This window comes from Gopherus evgoodei, chromosome 3, assembly GCF_007399415.2.
Source record: "Gopherus evgoodei ecotype Sinaloan lineage chromosome 3, rGopEvg1_v1.p, whole genome shotgun sequence".
Classification (NCBI taxonomy): domain Eukaryota; kingdom Metazoa; phylum Chordata; order Testudines; family Testudinidae; genus Gopherus; species Gopherus evgoodei.
This window is the reverse complement of record NC_044324.1, coordinates 92,861,864-92,882,977: the sequence shown is the minus strand read 5'-3', so window position 1 is coordinate 92,882,977 and position 21,114 is coordinate 92,861,864. Positions and strand designations below refer to the sequence as shown.

At 42.3% G+C, this 21,114-nt stretch overlaps 1 protein-coding gene across 1 annotated transcript in view; it reads right to left on the bottom strand.

Moving 5' to 3' along the window:
• The window catches only part of FOXO3 (forkhead box O3), a 150,682-nt gene extending 131,371 nt beyond the window's left edge, over positions 1-19,311 (bottom strand). Inside the window, exon 1 of the mRNA XM_030556071.1 lies at positions 17,339-19,311. Coding sequence (XP_030411931.1) covers positions 17,339-17,911 — 573 coding nt within the window. The 5' untranslated portion in view covers positions 17,912-19,311. The remainder of the gene's footprint in view (positions 1-17,338) is intronic.
• Between the last annotated feature and the right edge of the window lie 1,803 nt (positions 19,312-21,114).

Genomic DNA, 21,114 nt, shown 5'->3' with positions numbered 1-21,114 from the left:
GCCCTTCAAATACCTCCTTAAAACACACTCCCTTTTCCAAAGCCTTTTAATAAACAGTACCCCGTATGAGATTTCTACACAATCGCAAACATGTGCAAGCATCTAGTATATTATTTTAATTTGAACTGCTTTGTCTGTGGCTGAGCTAAGCTGTAAGATCAGCAGGTCAGGAAACATAGCATGCTTTACAGAGTGATGAACATACTGTCAGGATAATAACAACAGCAACAATAATAATGCTGAATTTTGAAATGTTAGTCACTGCATAAACAGAATTTCAAATCTCCTGCCCTAGCCATTTAACTCTCTGAGATTATTTCAATTTTACACTCTTGGATAGGGTAAACGCCTGTTTAATTTGATTATGTTTACAGCCCAAACTACTGAAAAGTAGCAGGTGACCTGTTTGACAAATGTTTTTTGAGTTTCAGAATATAGTGAAACTTCTAGCATAACAGATTTTGTTACATAATACTGGGATGTTGAGTTTACATGTCTCAGTTTACACATCTTGTGCAATGACTTGAAACAGCACTGTCTCCTCTTGCAAATTTCCTGGAAAATTTTCTGAAAGTCAGCTGAAATCTAGAGCAGTCTAGGAAAACAAATGGCAGTTGAGAGGCTTTCAAGAAACTGCACCACTGTGCCCAGTGTGTGAGCACTCCCAGAAAAAGTGACAATTTAGGAGCCCTGTTAAAAGCCTCACAAAGGCATTGTTTGTACTGCAATATTCTCTTCTTATCAGAAGGCAGCTTTCCGTACTGAGCTTATCAAGAAACCAATGAATACAAAAGGTAAATCGCCTCCATGAGGTGCCAGCAAACATATATTTATGCTAGAGATGGGTCTATACTAGAACCTCAGGCATCAACTCACACAAACTTTGGGAAACTTTTGATCTGAATTGTATTTTTGCTAGGCCCATCCTTTAGCAAGAATTTAAGAACCAGGAAATTCAACTTCCATAAATACCCCAGGTCAAACTGTTAGACCAGAAGCAAATATTCTCAATATAAACTGGAGAAATTTGAGCACTTTTCTATTCAAAAGCATGGGCAGAAAAAGAGGTAAAGTGGGGGTGAGTAAGGAAAACTTGCTTACAAACTTCCAGATGGATTGTTTTTGTAAAGCTATCTTCCTGGAGGCGAAATTTTCAAGTACAACCCGCTAAGTACAAGTTCTTCCAAGAATCCAGGACTTTGATCTTGCCAAATGCTTTGGACAAATAATGTGGGTCCAGAGAGGTGCAAGCTGTGTCTGCATTGTTCCCATTGCATGAGCAGGGCCTCAGTCATTTGGAGTTTTATTCTGAGACTGTTGGAAACAACTGAGAGAAGCACTGACCAACACAGCACCAAGCAAAAGGTAGAATAATGGATGTCTACAAGTCCTTGAATTTGTAGACACAAGAAACCAGAGGGAGGTTCTCTGCAACAAAGCCGAAGACGAAGAAGAAAAAGACAGACATGAAACATATCCTGCTGTCTGAAACCAACATTTTCTGTAACATCTCTGAAATTCAATGATTTAACTGAAGAGCTCCAGATGTAGATGGACTTTGTTCATGACTGCTGCAGTTTTACCCAAAAAAAGCTGATTAGAGGATCAGGATGTACTTGGGAAACTATCAATAAAAAGCCGGATTGATGGACTAAACTTTGTCTGAAGAATTTAAAGGGAATATTCATCTCTGAATTAAATGAAAATATTGCTAGTACACATATTAAAAGCTCTCGACTTTTTTCAGACCATTGTAAGCTATGCCTTGCTTATTAACAGTAAATCCTTGTTGTGATGCCCACAAGTACAACTGTGCTTTCTTTTCCACCTAATTGATAGCATTGCCAGAATATTACTAAACAGACAGAACCACCCTTTCAAATTTGCACACAGATACAGATGCCAAAATCAAAATGATAAATGAATGAGAGAAAGATGCAGAGAAGGGGTCTAGATGAAATGCTGGGGTGGTGCTGGGGATAGCTAGTATTAGAGATTGGAAATCAACTATCTTTGTGGTAGTCATGGTGAAGAGTGGACTAATCTATACAACATGATCCACAAAGAACACATCCATATCTCCATAGATTAAAGGCAACATTTCCAAGAGTGACCACTGATTTTGGATGTCTCCATTTTTTTCAGTGCCCAACTTGGACCGGATGTTGAGCACAGGAAGCTCCTTTTGACTTCAAGTTGAAATTTGCTTTGAGATATTTGTAAATGGTATTCACTAGAGACCCTCTGAACCCTCTACATTTATCCTAACAGAAAAAGTGAATTTACTATTTTCAGTATTAGTCTGGTTTAGCAAAGCAGATTAATTATGAGACTTTGGAGACTCCTTACTATGTTTCCAGTTATGAACATGCCATGCATATTGGTCAGATTCCGTGTCAGGTGTTAACAAATGACTGAGCAGGGTATAAAGAAGCAACACTAGAATTTGCAATATAATTTAGCAGCTCCCCCCAGGCAGAGGCTTCCGATCTGTGTGGATAAACAGGGGAGGGTGAGAACTGTATTGTCAGAATGAGGTAATCAAACAGTTTTCAGCCCAGCAAGAATAACAGTGAGCCCTTGAAACAGCAACGCTTACAGTCACAGACTGAAATTGTGTCAAAATGATCTTCTCAAGTACAGCTACATTAAAGTATAAGTTAGAGAGGACTTACCTAGGTTATTCCTTCTGAATAAAAAGGAAGTTGTGGCAGATGACTCTACCTCTTCTAAAACGAAAATGTTCTATACAGGTGAAAGCTGTTCGATGGTATAACTGTGCAGGTATCTTGTATAGCAAAACTCTCCATAAAGATAAGGGGAGAAGACAAAAATCACCACCCCAAAAAAAAAGAAAAAGAAAAAAGTAACTTCTGACTTTTGGAAAGTGCCTGACTATCTACCCAAGCTGCAAACTGTATCAGGGATGAAATTCACACCAACCCTGGGAGCCCTTATAAGTAGGAGTCTACTTAAATCATGGAGAAATTACACATTTTTCAAAGCTTGGTCATGGCATAAACAGCAAATTTCACAGGTGTGTTCATATAATATATATACACAACAGGTATTGGACTATATTACTGTCACCTTTGTAAGTCGCCCTGGATAAGGAAGGCTGCTAAATAAATTAATAATCATAAATAATAAATAATAATAAGGTATAATACACAAAGCTGTACATAAAGCTTAGAAATACAAATATATGCTTACTAAAATAAAATAGTCCATTTTAATTGTTAAATAGCAGTATGCAGCATCCACCAGCAGTTGCAGTTGACATCTTCTGTCTCAGTGGGGTGAATACCTGTCCATACACTGAAACTGCACACTGTGCATCCACAGAATTGGTAGGAATTGTAAGGCAGCATTTTGCCAACTTGCAGAGATTTGGAAACCAATCAGAAACAGAATCCCAAAACTCAGTTACTTTTAATGGCATCTGGCATTCTTTGACAAAGGTCAGGTAAGCACGTACATTGTCATTATCTTTCTCCCAACTAGGTATTGCTTGAATTACCTCAGGGTCAAAACACAGAAAAGGCCGCTGATTTGAGTTGAAAAAGTGAACAGCACTCAAAAACTAGGCAGCTGGTTGTTTAACTAGAGGTGGTAGTGACCTGTAGTAGTAGTGGTTTAACTTTTCTGCTATTCACTGGAACACTTCTTGCCTGAAGCTATTTTCAGTTTGCCAGTCTGAAAGTTGTTGCGATGCCATATCTCGGATCAGATCTATCAGTTTGTTGTATGCTTTGTGAATCAAAACCTGTCGACTTTCAAACCATGTTAGAAGCTGCATGAACTGTATTGCATTCTCAGCCACGAACTTCACCTGGTCTTCAGTGTTGCTCAGAGACTTTAGGCAAAGACTGTGTGCCTGGTGTGATTTCAAGCACCTCACACACAAAGTGCTGCTGTTACTATTTAATATTATTTGCATGATGGTAAGCAACTGCATTAAACCATGAATTTCACTTCAGGTGGAAGCATCACTGCTTAGCTACCACTTTGATTGGCCATCAACTCCTTGAATCGTAGTTTACAGCCTACACAATGCTTGAATATTTTTTTAAAAGAAGAAACCAGCATATTCACATCAAGGAAATGTGTGCACCAGATATCAATGGCCATTAAAAGGAAATGTGCATTAAAGGTAACATGAATTACACTGGGCATCGTTCCCTGTAGTACATCAGAGAAAGCACTGCACATGTACATCACGTCAGAGAGAAATGCTGAGACTTTGCTGACATCTAAACCGTAGTTTACAACAACCTTTATTAAAGCTTGTGATTCAGTTGAAAAATTTATCAACTCAAGCTGAATGGCTCAGTTAGTAAAACAGGCATACAGTCGTCTTTCCAGCTGCCAGGTACAAATAAAAAGTGAAGTATATACATATTGTGTGCATCTTTTGCTTCATCAGCTACAACTGAAATGGAATTATATTCTGCCAGCACAGATTTTGTAGACTGAACATGCTTCGCAATTACTTCTGCTAGATAATCTTGGGAAAATTTGTTTGCACATGGGAAACTGCCAGCATTTGGTATGTGCTTTGTGAAGGTATGTTGGCAGCAGTGAAAGCCTCCACTAGTTCCACTGTAACTTACTTTTTGCTAAACTACTTTCAGTTGTTCTTTTTAGCGGACACAGTCGCTAGTTTTGTGTTCTGATCTGTAGCCTCTGCACATGCTTTTTGTTTAACAGGTGGTTCAGAATCAAAATGACAACTGATTGTGTTTTTTCTGAACAAAACTAGAGTCAGGTTGCAAGATGAACGAAACAGTTTACTACTGTCTCCACGTAAGGTTCTTACGAGGTATTGCTTCACATGACCCAAAGCTGAAATGTTTTTTGCCTTTTCTTGATTTGTCGGCCATCTTTATATGTAGTAATGATTCTTTCACTCCTGATGACTGTCGTGCTCACCTATTGTCATAAATGTTGACACACTCTTAATCAACGATCAACTATAATGACTACTGTGCTCACTTTAGTCTATGTCATGCAACTTGACAGACACTCTCAATCAACTGTACACTATGATGATTGCAGTGATATCACACTATAGTCAACCATTTTTGCATTATGGTAATCACAGAAGTTTTGCAGCACATTTATGAATAAAACATATTTATATTTTGAAAGTTAATTTAGCAAACAATCTCATATTTCACAATTTCAGTGAAATCGGCAAAATCGAGAATTAAGTAGGCATAAGGATCTATATACATCACTATGTTAAGGACTTATGTGTGGCTTAGGTAGTGCATAGAGCCTTGTGCGGAACCTTAGCACTGGAGGAAATTTCATCCTGAGAGAGGAGAAGCTTGCAAATAGTTGGTAAATTAACAAATTTTTAGCTTTGAAACTAAGTCTCAGGCTAGGCCTACATCACATAATTAACGCAGGTGATTGGCACTCAGGTCTGAGCACCCAAGTTAGCACAGCCCAGGTATGGGCATTTCCATAGCAAAGTCCTACCTGTGTTACTGTGTCCTCACTGTTTCTGCACTCACTCATGTGCATCTGAGTGTACAACACATGGCTCTTTGGGCTGAGATATTCTAGGATTCTTTCCCAGTCAACTGTGTCAACTGAAAGAGAATTTGGGAAGGGAATTGGAGGAATATCAGTATTTGAGTGATTTTATCTGCATCCTCACTGAAAAGTGGATGGATTCCAGACTGAGATAAAGTGAAGCCTGGGCTCTAACCTGCACCCCCAGTCAGGTAAGCTAGCCTGGACTTAAAGCACCCCAAACTCAGGCCAGAGGTTTTTCTGTGTGCATAGTAGAGGAAGTTAAGGCTATAAAATCAGGTAAGAGCATGAGTCAACTGTTCAGCGTAGACATACCATCTAAGTCTGTACTACCATGGCTTTTCATCTCTCACAGCTAAACAAAATTACACTCAGATTCTTCTCTTGCTTGTTTTCTTTAGTTCTTCAACGAACAATATTTAAGTTTAAATTTGACTGTTAAAGTTGGGGTACAGGTGCTGACTGAGCACCCAGAAAGAAAAAAAACTCTACTTTCAGGCAATCAAGTGGACTAACAGGTCCAGAACTTGCTCAAAAACAAAAACAAAAAAAGGGGGGGTGGGACGACCTGAAATCTCTGTCGAGAGCTAGAGTTCCATGCTGTCATACAAAGAGTGCACACTCTCACACTATAAGGATGCCAGTGTATGGTTAGAGGAACATAGATCAAACTAATACAGAAGGTCTTCCAGTTAAAAATAAACAAATGCCTTTAGACCATGAAAATTATTCAAGTTAAATAATTTATTCTTAACAATTTATCCCATGTGGTAGAAAAACAGAGGCCAACCTACCATAGCATGAAAACATAGTAAAACATAATGATAAATATACAATAATATAGAGGTACATAGAAGTCCAATCTAGGCAAGGAAAATAAGTTGTGTTTCAAAACATGTTAGGAAACACGTTAGCTAACAAGTTTTTAAACATGACTTTGTACCGACCATTGACACAACACCTTCAGTAACGTATTAGCTGGTCATGGTCAACTCTAGAAAGGAATCTAGGGTTGACAACAACCAGCTAGCACATTTTTAAACACTGCTGAGCCTGTGTCTTGTTTATATTAAGGCTGGTTTACATCTCTGTGGCAGTGTAAAGGATCTTAATCTCATTTTAAGGCCCCTTTATAGACTCAAAGACTTAAAGGTCAAAAGGGACCATTATGATCATCTAGTCTGACCTCCTGCACAATGCAGGCCACAGAATCTCACCCACCCACTCCTGTAACTTACATTGCTCTAATGGACCACAGGGTAAAGGAAAACTAGGCCGCTGTCTTTGTTTACCCTAGGTGCTACGTGGTGTTTAAAAACATGTTAATTAACACGTTAGCTATCATGTTTGCTAAACACAACAAATTTTCCTAGCCTACACAGGACTGAGAACTATAGCGTGTAGTAACAGTCAGGAAAATGTACAAAAATAAAATAGCATAAATTTGAAAAAAAAAATACAAAAAGGAGAGATAAGTTAAAATAATTTTCATTAAACTGCTGTGGTGCTGAGCAAGTATTATTGAATTGAATGATTTTGCATATAATTATATGCAAAATCATATAACAGATATAAGATGACCATCAGTTTATGTGACTTACTACTTACATCTGACTTCTACTGGAAGGTTAAAAAGAAAGTAAAAAAGATCTACCATTTTAATAATGGATCATCTTCCATTCATCTGATGTGAGAACTGCATAATCTGCCAACTTAGAATTTTGATCTAGCAAAGCTCTGAAACATGTATTTTAAGCATCTGAGTAATATCGCAGAAGTGCCGAAGGGCTACTCACATGCTTAAAGTTAAACATGTGCTTAAGTGCTTTGCTAAATGGCTATCTAAACAGTCATACTACAGTTCCTTGTCCACTTCTGTATGAATCATTAAACTACTTTAGATTTCACATAAAAATTAAGAATACGGTACAAAGCTGGAAAACAATTACTCCAGATGTAGTGCACAGAGTGCAACTGATGCAATTCTGGTAAATTTCATTCTGCTGCTCCTATTAGGCTGTGTCTACACTGCCACTTCCAGCAATAAAACTTTTGTTGTTCAGGGGTGTGAAAAAACACACCCGAGTGACAAAAGTTTTCACGCTGAAAGGCGCCAGTATGGACAGTGCTTTATCTCCAGGAGCTGTGCTTCCCGCGATAAACCTACCACAGCTTGTTCGGGGGGGGGGGGGGGCGTTATCACCAGGAGAGCTCTCCCGGGGCAATAAAGTGTGTTTACACTGCCCATGTCACAGCACTGCCACAGCCGTGCTGTAACGTGGGTAGTGCAGACATACCCTTAGGATACGTTTACACTACCCTCCAGATCAGCGGGCAGTGATCGATTTATCGCGTCTAGTCTAGATGCGATAAAATGACCCTCAAGCCCTCTCCTGTCGACTCCTGTACTCCAGCGCCACAAGAAGCGCAGGCAGAGCCTACAGGGGAGCGGCAGCAGACACCTCACCATGGTGAAGACACCACAGTAAGTCGTAACTTAGATCAATCCCCCTCTCAGTGTAGGCCAGGGTTTAGAGAAGCTACATGCAGTTCCTACTGGAAGAGAAGTGAGAAGGGAAAAGATTGGTGCTGCTCCCTCCCCATAGTCTTTCAAAAACAGTGCTGACCTTGGATGTCACTGAGGGCTTGTCTACATGGGGAGTTATTCCAGAATAGCTACTCCTGATTAACTATTCCTGGCACATTTACCAGATACCTAGATGGATCTAGGTACCCTCATGGATCGAGAAGCTGTTGCAAGACCTGAGAGAAGGACAGCTCTCATTGCTTGAGAACTAGCCCATACAACATCGATATAGCGACATTAAGTGAAACAAGATTGCCTGGGGAAAATTCCCTGAGCGAACCAGGAAGTGGTTACACCTTCTTCTGGAAGGGTAAGACTGAGACAGAGGACAGAATACATGGAGTTGGTCTGGTAATAAAAACCTCATTGATGCATCAACTCCCAGACCTTCCAGTGGGAATCAATGAAAGATTGCTGAAACTATGCTTCCCACTAAATGCCAAACGTCATGCCACCATCATCAGTGCATATGCACCCACTCTAACATGCTCTGAGAACTCAAAAGGAACAATACTATGAAGACCTCGACAGACTGATCAAGGCCACACCTGTAACAGACAAACTACTCCTACTTGGAGATTTCAATGCCCAAGTCAGGGCTGACAGCGAGAACTGGATAGGAGTAACAGGGCCACATGGTGTAGGCAAAATGAACAGCAATGGACTACTCCTTTTGAGCCTTTGTTCTGAAAATGACCTGACCATTACCAACACTCTGTTCCGACAAGCGGACAAATACAAAACAATGTGGATGCACCCTAGGTCCAAACAGTGGCATCTGATAGATTATGCCACTGTCAGAAGGCGAGACATCCGAGACGTAATGATCACCAGAGTAATGCGAGGCGCAGAGTGCTGGACAGATCACAGATTAGTCAGGATGTCTTTTCAACTTCACATCGCTCCCTCTCGGCACAAGCGCCCTAAGCATGTGTGATCTGCTTTCAACATGGCCAAACTGAAGGATGCTTAGTGTTTCAACAATTTCCAGAGGAGTCTTGATGACAAACTGACATCCCACGGACAATTGATCGGTACTGTAACCGAAAAGTGGGACCAGTTCAAGCAGATAGTGACTGACACAGCAATAACATCTCTTTGCACCAAAGAAAAGAACACATCAGGATTGGTTTGATGAGAACCAAGAAGCAATATGCTCAGCACTGGAAGTAAAGAGAAAAGCCTTTATCGAACGGCAGAATGATCCCTCCTCAGTCTCTAAACGGGACCATTTCAAGTACCTTCAGAGCAAAACACAGAAAGACCTCCATCAGATACAAGACAACTGGTGGGAGAGCAAAGCCAAAGAAATTGAGCACTATGCTGAGACTCACAACTCAAAGATGTTCTTCAGTGCTATTAAGACTGTCTATGGACCTTCTAAACCAAGGACCACCCCATTGCTCTCATCAGAAAACACAGCGCTGATTAAAGATAAAGAAGGCATCAACGAAAGATGGTGAGAACACTTTAGCAACCTTCTCAATAGACCATTAACCGTGAATAATAATGTCCTCTGACAGATCTTGACTTTCCGCCCACTATAGATGAGATTAAGAAAGCTGTTAGCCAGATGAGTTCAGGAAAAGCTCCTGGAAAAGATGGGATATCAGCAGAGATATACAAATCAGCAGGTCCAGCAGCACTAGCTGCATTCCACAGCGTGATCATCAGCATCTTGGAGGATGAAAACATACTACAGGAGCTCAGCGACGCTACTATTGTCTCTCTTTTCAAGAACAAAGGCAGCAAAGCAGAATGTGGAAACTATAGAGGCATATCCCTCCTCTCTGTTGGTGGGAAGATCATCGCCCATATCATCTTGAATGGCCTAATAGTCAGTATTTCCGAGGCAAATCTATCTGAAAGTCAATGTGGTTTCCAACCTGGCCGGAGCACAGTCGACATGGTGTTTGCTGTCAGACAAATACAAGAGAAGTGCATTGAACAGAATATGCACCTGTATGCTGTCTTCATAGATCTGACAAAGGCGTTTGATACCGTCAACAGGGCAGCCCTTTGGACTATTCTAACACAACTTGGCTGCCCAAGAACATTTGTCCAGATTATACACCTTTTTCATGACAGCATGACAGACGAAGTATTGTCTGATGGAGCCACATCAGCCCCCTTCAACATCACCAATGGCATGAAACAAGGATGTGTTCTCGCTCCTGTCCTATTTAACCTGTTCTTTGCACAAGTCCTTCACCATGCAATGAAAGATCTGGACCGAGGTATATACTTGAATACCAGCACAATGGTTCACTTTTTGACCTCCGTCGCCTGAATGCAAAGACTAAGACAGTGCAGAAACTCCTTCTTGAGGCACTCTTTGCCAATGACTGCGCCCTCATGGCTCACACTGAAAATGATCTTCAGCACATTGTCAACAAGTATGCTGAGGCCTCGCAACTCTTCGGACTAACTATCAACTCGGAAAGACAGAAGTTCTTCATCAACCTGCACCTGGATCAAATGCTTCTGTCCCGAGTATCTCCATTGACAGCACTCATCTTAAAGTAGTGGAGAACTTTAAATACCTGGGTACTGTCATATCCAGTGATGGATCACTGGATAATGAGATCAACGCACGAATATTCAAAGCAAGCCAGGCACTTGGCTGTCTGCATGTCAAAGTTTTAAACCACCACAACATCCAGATGTCAACAAAACTGCTTGTGTACAGAGCTGTTGTTCTTTCATCTCTTTTGTACGGGTGCGAAACATGGACACTATATAGGTGTCACATCAAGCAGCTTGAAGCATTCCACATGCGCTGCCTCCGCAACATCATGAAGATCCGCTGGCAAGACAAATTGCTCAATCTCGAGATCCTCAAGAGAGCCCAGATGACAAGGATCGAAATGATGATCATGAAGTCAAAGCTACGTTGGACCAGTCATGTCAGCCGCATGGATGCCAACAGAATCTCCTGCCAGCTTCTGTATGGTGAGCTCTCCCAGGTCATCCGGCATATAGGTCGTCCACAGAAACGTTACAAGGACACCATCAAAGTCAATCTGCAGTACAGCAGTATCAAACCTAGGGACCTTGAGGACGCCGCCAGCGACAGAACACAGTGGCGGGCAACAGTCAGGAATACCTGCATCACCTTTGAGGAAGACCGCTGCCGGCGTCTACAAGAGGCATGCGAACGACGTCACAGAGCATCAGCAGCGCACAATCCACTGACCGCAAACTTCCGAGCACCATCTGCAGAAAAATGTGCACCTCTAGAATTGGCTTGTGCAGTCATCAGAGGGCACACCATGAGACCAACAATAGATGATCTGCACAGATTTGTCATCACCGGATCGATGGACTACCAAGGAGATGGATGACTAAATCTCATAGACAGAGGCTCATATCAAAGATGTGTGGGACTCTCTGTCTACACATAAGAAATAATCCAGAATAAGGCTGAATGTGAATTTAAAGCTCATTAACTATTCCCAATTAACTATACCTGATTAATTGCATGTGTGGATGTTCTTATTCTAACATGAGTGCCTTATTCTGAATTAGCTTAATCCACTTTGAAGTGAATTAAGCTAATTTGGAATGAAACATGCTTATTGCAGAATAAAAGTGTCAACAACATGTGGAATTAATCAGGAATAGCTATTACAGAATAACTCCATGTGTAGACAAGCCCTCACTGACATTCAACAATTACAACATCTAGATAGGTTTTACAATCACTAAAAACAAAGTTGAATTATGGTATATTCATATTTGGTGTTATCTTTTTAAAACAGAGCTTCCAAAAACAATTTCACATACTAGTAACTGGTCTTTATCCTTCATAAGGAACATGTGGAAAACTTTATTAGGCTCATGATACAAGAATAAAACAAAACAAATGGTCTGCATTTAAACTCGGGAATTACTGGTAGATGTTCATAAAGGACGAATTTCACGGTCTTGGAATTCTGCTCAATAAAGAGGAAAATAGTCCCTCTAGTGTACTCTTCATGTAGAGGAAGGATTGAGTTTCACAGAGTATTGCCATAAGAGGTTACAAAACAATATTATAGCAAGAGATACCAAAGTACTTACAGAAGTTACAGTGAAACTGCACATTCCTCCAGCCTACATACAAAGGTGCCTGAAGATACCATTTAAGGGTAGATGAAAAATATTGAGCAAAGAAAGTTACTGAATCCTGAACAATTTAACAACGTTAACAAAAATCAGTTCTGATACACTGATTTTGTGAATTCACATTTTGAATGCAGCATTTTGATATGGCATTAGATACTTTCATTTAGAAAACTGTAATATGTGCAAGTCTGGTGAACAGGAACCTCTGTGGTAGTAACGATAAGATTCACCCTACATATTGCACACTGACAAGACACTATCAGGACATGTGCTTCTGTACAACAGAGCATGCACAGTCTCTTTCTTTCAAAGCATGTTTTTCATAGACGTCAAAAACTAAAACATTCACTTTTATCACTATTCAAAGCAGTGAGCAGTTATTGAATCATATATCTAAATAATTGTGGGGTGGTTAGGTTAGGGTTGAAAAGACCTGCATGTGAGTATCTAGAGTGTATGCAGCATGCTGCACCTAGGAAGATTTATTATATATTACTGCACCAGTTAGCTGCCAACCAATGTTAGATAAGCTAACATTCTAATGGGTTGTTGGAGGGGAGGGGAAACAAATCAGCCTGTTGGTGTGTGAATTGGACAATTTTTATCTGAATTAGAGGAAACATAATGTTGTCTTCCTAATCACAGGGAAAAAAAACAAAAGCAGTTGAATGACAGTTGTAATTTTAATGTATAGCTTTTAAAGTAATTGTTTTGGGGAGAATAATCTAAGCTATTCTTATGAAGTATGTTCTGCTAATTACACTGGAAACAAAATTAATATTTCATATATAACACGTATGATAATAAAACTAAGTTATCTTTTTCACCTTTACTTAAAATGACAGTTTCCCCTTTTGATGCAAGAGGGGAATAACAATGTTAAATGTGTTGTCTATGAAGCTGAAATTATCTATATAATAAAATAATTGTAGACTGAGGTAAAAGGCTTTCTCGTACACATATCTCTATCATTTTTGAAATCTCAGTTCCCCAAGGTCCAAAGTGAACAGGTTAGTCATATGTCCTTTGACCAGTTATATCTCATACTTATGAGGGAAACAGAATGATAAAACAGTGTATATTCATTTACTGTGTTTTAGATACCAATGGTATGTCTACACAGCAGCTGGGAGGTATAATTCCCAACAAAAGTAGAAGTACACTCCCCTTAGCTCTACTTGAGCTAGCGCCTAAAAAGAGCAGAGTGGCCGCAGCAGAATGGGCAGCAGTTCAGTCTAGCCATCTGAATACATTCCCAGGTCACTGGGCAGGACTGCACTCGGGCGGCTAGCACAAGACAGCACCTCTGCGGCCGCACCCACACTTCTTTATTTAGATGCTAACTCAAGCAGAGCTAGCGTGCAGAAGCTGGGAATCACTCTCCAAGCTACTGTGGAACCAAAACCTTTGAGATGTAGATAGAGTCCAATAGGAATGTTTCCATATAAAGTAACTGATATTCCAGTCAAGAAATAGAAAGATCCCTGTTTTAAATACATATGCACACCTTAAAAAGAACACTAATCCTGCTAGAAATTAAAATCTCTGTTCTGGGATGCCTGGCAGATTATTAGCTCCTGACCTCTCCTTCCCCTGCTTTATCAGGTTCCTATCAGCCACACACAAACATATACACAGATTGCTAACAAAATCAAACATGTTATCATCAGTTTCAAAGACAACTTGCACTCAACCATAAACAAGATTTTGAGTTTCTAATGTGCCCTCATCTTCTGATGAAGGTCATTTTAGAGACCAGTGAGAAACTCCTGAACTAAATTATATCAGTGAAATCTCAAAGGATCCAAGTTTTCTAACATTTTAATTAGCTCCAAGTGCCAGTTAATTCTGCACAGAAATGGAATCAATATCAAATTAAAAGTATAAATTGTCAGAAAAATTGCAAGTATATTAAGCATACTAATCAATGTAAGCACTTTGCATGATGGCCCAGTTCCTACTTCCACTTAAGTCAGTGAGAGTTTTGCCACCAAATTCAATGGAAGTAGTATCAGACCCTATACATTATATGTTGTTTTATAATTTTTAGTTCCATTTGATTTGAGATCATTGACTGAAAACTCAAAGTATTCAATAAAAGACTGGATTTGTCATAGCAGACAAGATAGAACAGCTGAGGTCTGAAACCAATGCTTTTGCAAATGGCATAAAGGTATATATTTGAAAACAAGGATTGTCATATTAGATTTAAGCCTTATCACACTCTCTATCATGCGTGTGGAACCTCATCCAATTCAATATATAAAATAGGCATCTAATTTTAAAATGCATCTGTTTTTAAGATATCAGTCTTGAATTAAACTGGCCTTTTTTCTTAAAATATTTCCTTAGCCTGAGTCAATTGCAGTGCAAACATTTTTCCTGTAATGCTCCATTTGGGGAGGGTGAAAATCCTACATCTGTATTCAAATTAATTTCCTAGTAATATGTCTTACTCAGAAATCAAAACATAACAATGGATTACTAGCATAAGAATACATGAGAATCTTCCAGTTTATACAACATTTCCAACTCATTTGTTTTATATCATGTAAGCTCTCTATTATTCAAATCAAACACAGAGATTCAATCAGAAAGTTAACATCTATATAATATGCTAAAACTTCCTCAAGAATCCTCCTCCTATCATCCATTAAGACGCTCAATCATAAACGGCACATAGTGGCAACATGATGAAATTTAACTGAATCAGTCTTCCCTCCTTTGTAAATATGACCTACATCATGCAAGTGACCATTCTTACTATGCAGCTGCAACATTTAAAGAAATGGCATTTTAGCAAGTGGCATTCTAATAGATGAGCATGCAATACCAAAACAAACACATTTTGTAAAGTACTTTTATAATGTTGTCTACCCAATATTAGCTACCAGTAAGACCTTTATTTTAAAAGTGATCTTCAAAAGCAAAAGCATCACTATACACAATGTGTTTTCACATGCACAAAGTAAAAAATCTGGAAAATGATTTTTCTCTAATATCTTTACATTATAATAATCATAGGTGTGATCTGTAAAAACTGTATATAAAAAATTTTCAGATATGTGTGATTTCTCAATTGATAGTGTCCCTATATGCACTAATGTACCAGGGGAAAAATGCCAAACATTCAGAGAAGTCACCCTTTAAAGAATTCCACCATTAATTTAACTTTATAAGGAAAAGCATACACTTTTCTTGGCTTTTTTTGGGTGGACGGAGGAATTTGAATTTTTCTTGAAAAACTAGTAGTAATTCTATATTTGAACTCTGAGATTTGCATCTGTATATTTTTGACCTACTACTGTCACATGCAACTGCTAAGATTCCTATAACTGAAAAAATTAAAGAAAATATATTTGTCTATATTTTTCAGTTTGTTGTTTTGTGCATTTGACAGCATTCCGTGTATAGTTTTCCCACTGTTTCCTCTGTATTTAGTTAATTTGTACTGTTTCTGTGAGAGACAAGGTGGGTTAAGCCATATCTTTTATTGAACTAACTTCCCTGGGTGAGACAGACAAGCTTTCCAGCTTGCACAGAGCTCTTCTTCAGGTCTGGCTGAGTCCTCTGCAGAGCAAGGGAAGATGGGGGGGGGACTATTTTTTTTTTCAAATTCAGAAAATGTGATTGTGAAACCACAAAAATTGACAGGGACTCCAATGCAGATGCGGTCCCTGCAATTACTTTTAACTCCTTTTAACTGACATGATTTCAGGTTGACGGTGTCCATTTAAGCACATCAGGCTAAATACACTGCAGCAGGGTCACTGTGATCTTAGAGGCCACGCCACACACCCCCTTTAAACCACGAGCCTCGAGCATTAAAGAAAGTGACATGGGCCAGCAAAGAGGAGTCACCCAAGTTCATCTAAACAGAGAACCCCTTTCCCAGCCGAGAAGCCGCCTGCTTCGCTATCACACAGTGGAGGCAGCCTGGGTCACTCTCAAATTAGCAAACATCAGCTACTGGTTCAGTCAGCAGCAGGTGCTGGGGCCCGGCCAACCAAGCAATACGAAGAGGAGTCTCATCAAAGCTTTTCAGGAAGTTCATTGGACTCCGGTGCCTCCCACGTTTAATATTTAACTGGAGAGCCGTGCAAGGCAGAGTTTGCCTGGCAGATGTCACTCCAAGAAAGAGGAAGGTGCAAGGCGAGGAGTTCAAATGACTGAGAGGCTCAAGAGTCCAAGGTCTCTTCCGAGTATCTGTTTCTTGCATTTCAAAGGCAGGAAAGCACCGATCCCCCCCGGCTAGGACACCGAAGAGCCAGCTGCCTGCGAAGTGCGGGGCTGGGATCCCAGTATTGTGCTCCACGGACACTGCACTACAACGCTGCTTCTCCGCAGTTAACGACTTTAATTCCGGGCTAGTGCGCCTCGGTCACCCATCGCCCCTCCGACCAGGGCGCCCGCCCGCCCCATCCCACGCCAGCTCCTCCGCACCGAGCTCCAGGCAGCCACCAGCGCACCAGGGGTGCCGCACAATGGCCTGCTACTGGCTCAGCGCGGTCCAGCTCCCCCCGCCCCGGCTTCCCCCCGGGGACCCTCCCACCTCCTCTGCTTCCCCCCGGCACCCTCTGTGTACCTTGACCCCGGTACCGCCTCCTGAGAGCCTCCCTAATCCCCGTCCTGAGTGCCACTCCTGCCCCCCGGGCACATCCCGGGCCCCTCTCCCTTCCAGCCCCTCCTCCCCCAGCCCTTCGGCTGCCCCTCCCCGCCCGGCCCCGCCCCGCCCTCTGCTCTCGGGACACCCCGGCCCCCCTCACCTTGCAGCCCTCGCTGCCCCCCGCCCCGCCCGCTCACCTCCCCCCTGTGCTCCCGGGACACCCCGGCCCCCTCACCTTCCAGCCCCACCCTGCCCCCAGCCCCCCACTGTTCCCAGGACACCCCGGCCCCCCTCACCTTGCAGCCCTCGCTGCCCCCCGCCCCGCCCCGCCCGCTCACCTCCCCCCTGTGCTCCCGGGACACCCCGGCCCCCTCACCTTCCAGCCCCACCCTGCCCCCAGCCCCCCACTGTTCCCAGGACACCCCGGCCCCCCTCACCTTGCAGCCCCCGCTGACCTCCCCCCTGTGCTCCCGGGACACCCCGGCCCCCCTCACCTTCCAGCCGGCCGAGCTGTTGCTGTCGCCCTTATCCTTGAAGTAGGGCACGCAGCGCACCATCCAGTCGTAGATCTGGGACAGCGTGAGCCGCTTGTCCGGGGCGCTCTGGATGGCGCGGGTGATCAGGTCGGCGTAGGACAGGTTGCCCCACGCGTTCCGCCGGGACGAGCATTTCCGCGGCGCCGCCGCCGGCTGCCCCCCGCTCAGCCCGCTGCCCCCAGCGGCCGCTGCCCCGGGGGCCTGGCCCGAGCCCTCCGTCCCGATCCCGGCCAGCGGGGCCAGCAGCCGGGCCGCCTCCTCCGGGGCCAGCGCTTCCCCTCCGCCGCCGCCGGGGACTGCACTGCCGATGGCCATGGGCGAGCTGCCCCCTTCCTCCTCGTCGTCGTCCTCCTCGGGGATCATGGAGGCGGCGTCCGCAGCCGCTTCCCCCGAGGGCTTGGCCGGGCTCGCCTGCAACTCAGGCCTCTGTAGGGGCCAAGTGCAGGAGCGGGGCCGGCTCTGGGGCTCGAACTCAGGGTCCAGCTCCACGTCCAGGGGGGAGAGGGGGGCAGGGGGAGATGCCTCTGCCATCTTGGCTTCCCCTCCTCCCGCTGCTGCTGCTGCTCCTCCTGGTGCTGCGATGGGATAGACAGGTCCGGACCCCAATCCTCCTCCTGCCGCTGCGGATCAGTGCCTACCAGGCAGGGGGGAGCGAGCGAACATGCCACTCTCCATTAAAGTCCTGCAGCCGCCTGTCTTCCCCCGCCCCCTCTCCCAGCAGACTGTGCACACACACACACAATACTACTAATAATCACAAGGCGATCAATAAGGGATCAGGCGAGGCCAGAGGTTCCAGATGCGCTTCTGGATCCCGATTGGTGGGGGGATGGCGCCAACAGCAGCCCAAACGCAGTGGGGTTGGTGCAGCTCAGTGGTGTGTGTTTGTTTATGTTTCACTCCATGCAGCTGCAGAAGTGCTCCACTGGCAATCACGCTGTATCCATCGAGAGACCCGTCCAACACCACCAAGCCTGCTCCCGGCTGCTCTGCTAGCCGTTTTCCTTTTCCTCTCTCTCTGTCCGGGGAAAAGAGAGAGGGGTCCTTCAAATTACATTGACGACTTTCCTCCTTCAAAACGCCCCAAAGGGAGCTGAAGTCTTAATGTACCTCCAATTGCACACTAGCATTTGCCGTAGTTATGCATTCCACTTTGCAAAAAATATATAGATCTCTATATACAAAACTAAATTTCACAAACAACCGAGCAGGGGAAGAAAACGCCACTCTGGATTTTTTACCCTTCTGGCGAAGAAAGCAAAACAAAAACAAATCAAATCACCAGTCTTCCAACAGGTCCAGAAGCTTTAAGCCCTCCGTAGGGCTGCCAAGAGGATGGGTTTTGTTCCAGCATCAACACCACATTCATAACCTCCTTGCTCCTGCTGCTGCCATCTTGACAGTTTTTCCCCCCCTTCGCTCAAGTCATTTAAAAAACACTGGCAAAAGAGACAGAGAAAGACACATAGGCAGGGGAAGGACGGAAGGCGGAAGAACCAGCAGCAACCTCTACCCTCTCCGCAAAAATAAAGATCCAGATTCACAGGAGGAAAAAGCAGCGCTGGTGCATGGTTTCCTGGTTTTCCTGCTGCTGCGTCTTCAGCTTCTCGTCGCCTTCCCTTTAAAGGCAAAGGAGGAGAAAGCAAAAAATCGCACGATACCTCTGTAAACAGAAGGGAAAAAGCAAATGATCTGCTAGAGAGAAATAATGCTGCTGCTGCTGCAGCTCGCCCGACCAGCCTGTCACCCTGCACTCTACTGACTTCCACATTCCTTCTCCTATCCACCAGCAGCAGCAAGCAACACAAAGTTATAGACGCACGCAGCGAGACTCAACCGAACCATACAGCAGCCTTGTCCCCGCCCACAGGGAGGGCTGATGATCTAAGCCGCAAGCAGGGGGGCAAGTTTCCAGACTACTACAGAAACCTGTGTTATCATATAGATCTGTCTCTGTCAACAGCAAATGCACTGTTAATAGTCTGTCTTTAACTCCTCGAAAGTCAGGACATTCAGAGTGTGTCATATGGTATCAGGCCAAGTATCACATTGCGAATCTATACAGACTTAAAGAGACACCACCTTATTAACTATATAATATTTAAAAGCCTATTGCCTGGCTACACACATCTTAATTTATTTAAACTAGAGGATGGACTAATTAGTATCACTTCTGTTTATAGTTAATTTTAGTCAGATTCACTTAGGTGCTCATCCACTAACATTATTTCAATATTTATTGTTTGTAATCATTTTACCATGTAACATTTGGGTTGTAAACACAACAGAGGGTTTTTTTGGTTTTGTTTTGCTTTGCTTTGGTTTTGTTTTAAAAACTATTTTCATTGTAATTTTTGTTCTACATTCATGGAATTATTTCTCTTGATCTTAAACTTTGTATAAGTTATTTTTAGAAAACCTATATTTTACGCCAAATAAACGTGACAGTGTCTCTTCAAAATTTCATTCCACACTTTGAGTGACTAGGGGAACATGTTCAGACATGTATGTATCTGCATATAATTCCACTTGACTTCCTCTTTGGAGTACATACTATAATAGAAACCACTCCTAAATAGCTCAAAGGAAGGCTCTGTTAATTACTTCCACAGTTTGGCAAAGCCAACAGGTATACCAGATATAGAACTAGTAACATAAATGTAGGTATAACTATATATCATAATAACATAAATGTATTAGTACTGCACAGATTTGTATTTACTTTTTAAAATTCGATTTAATACAAAAATAGCATCTTCCCAAGTACCAGTTATAGACAACTGCCTATTGAAAAATAGATTTGCTTCTAATGGGTTTCATGTCAGAAGAAAAAAATAGAATTAGCTCAGAAGGCAAATAAAATTATCCTTGGTTTATTTATAATTATGGATTAGCAATAGTGTTTAAAATAATTTTATTTTAAATGGTTATAAAAAGGTGAGGCTCTAATGCTGCATGCCTTCCTAAGTAAGCCAAAACTGGGTATGGCTTTCAGAATTTGGCCCTAATTATGTATTTTGTCTCCATTGCAAATTTGAGTCACTCCCATTAGGATTCTTTCACCATTATTTTATTATAGGGGACAAAACTTCAACAGATATAGGATATAATTTAGATGTCAACTACAAGATTTAGTACGTTCTAATATGGATACAAGCAATCCTCAATTTTCCTGATGGAATGGGGACATTGAATTAATTGGGATAAACATAGGTTCTAACAACAAAGGGAAATTTCAATGCAGTTAACACACATCTCAAAATATGACCCCAGTTAGAATCATCAAGGTTTGAGTCTGTGGCCATGTCTGCAGAGGCCACCTATAGGAATTAAAGGGTAGTTCAGTCTCTGGTAAGGATATCACCAAGGGTACAGTTGTGACACCAATATTTGTCCTCTAAGAACTAAGCTAATTATTAGTTTATAATGTGATAGCACCTAGGATCCCCAGTCATGGTTCAGGATTCCCTGGTGCTAGACACTCTACAAAGAGCTTAGGCCACCAGTTCATCTCTGATCAGTCACTAAATGGTAAGGACCTTCAGTAATTCACAGGCTAGAACCAGTGACCTATAGGTGATAGGGTCTCTCTCCTAATATTTTCCTGGACTATCCAGTGACTGGGGTGTGCACTGAGATTTTTAAACATAATTCGTCCTATTTAAGAACAGTTTGTATAGTTCAGTATTCAATGAGACCAGCATTGTATAGTTGGAATTAATTTGCCAGAATTA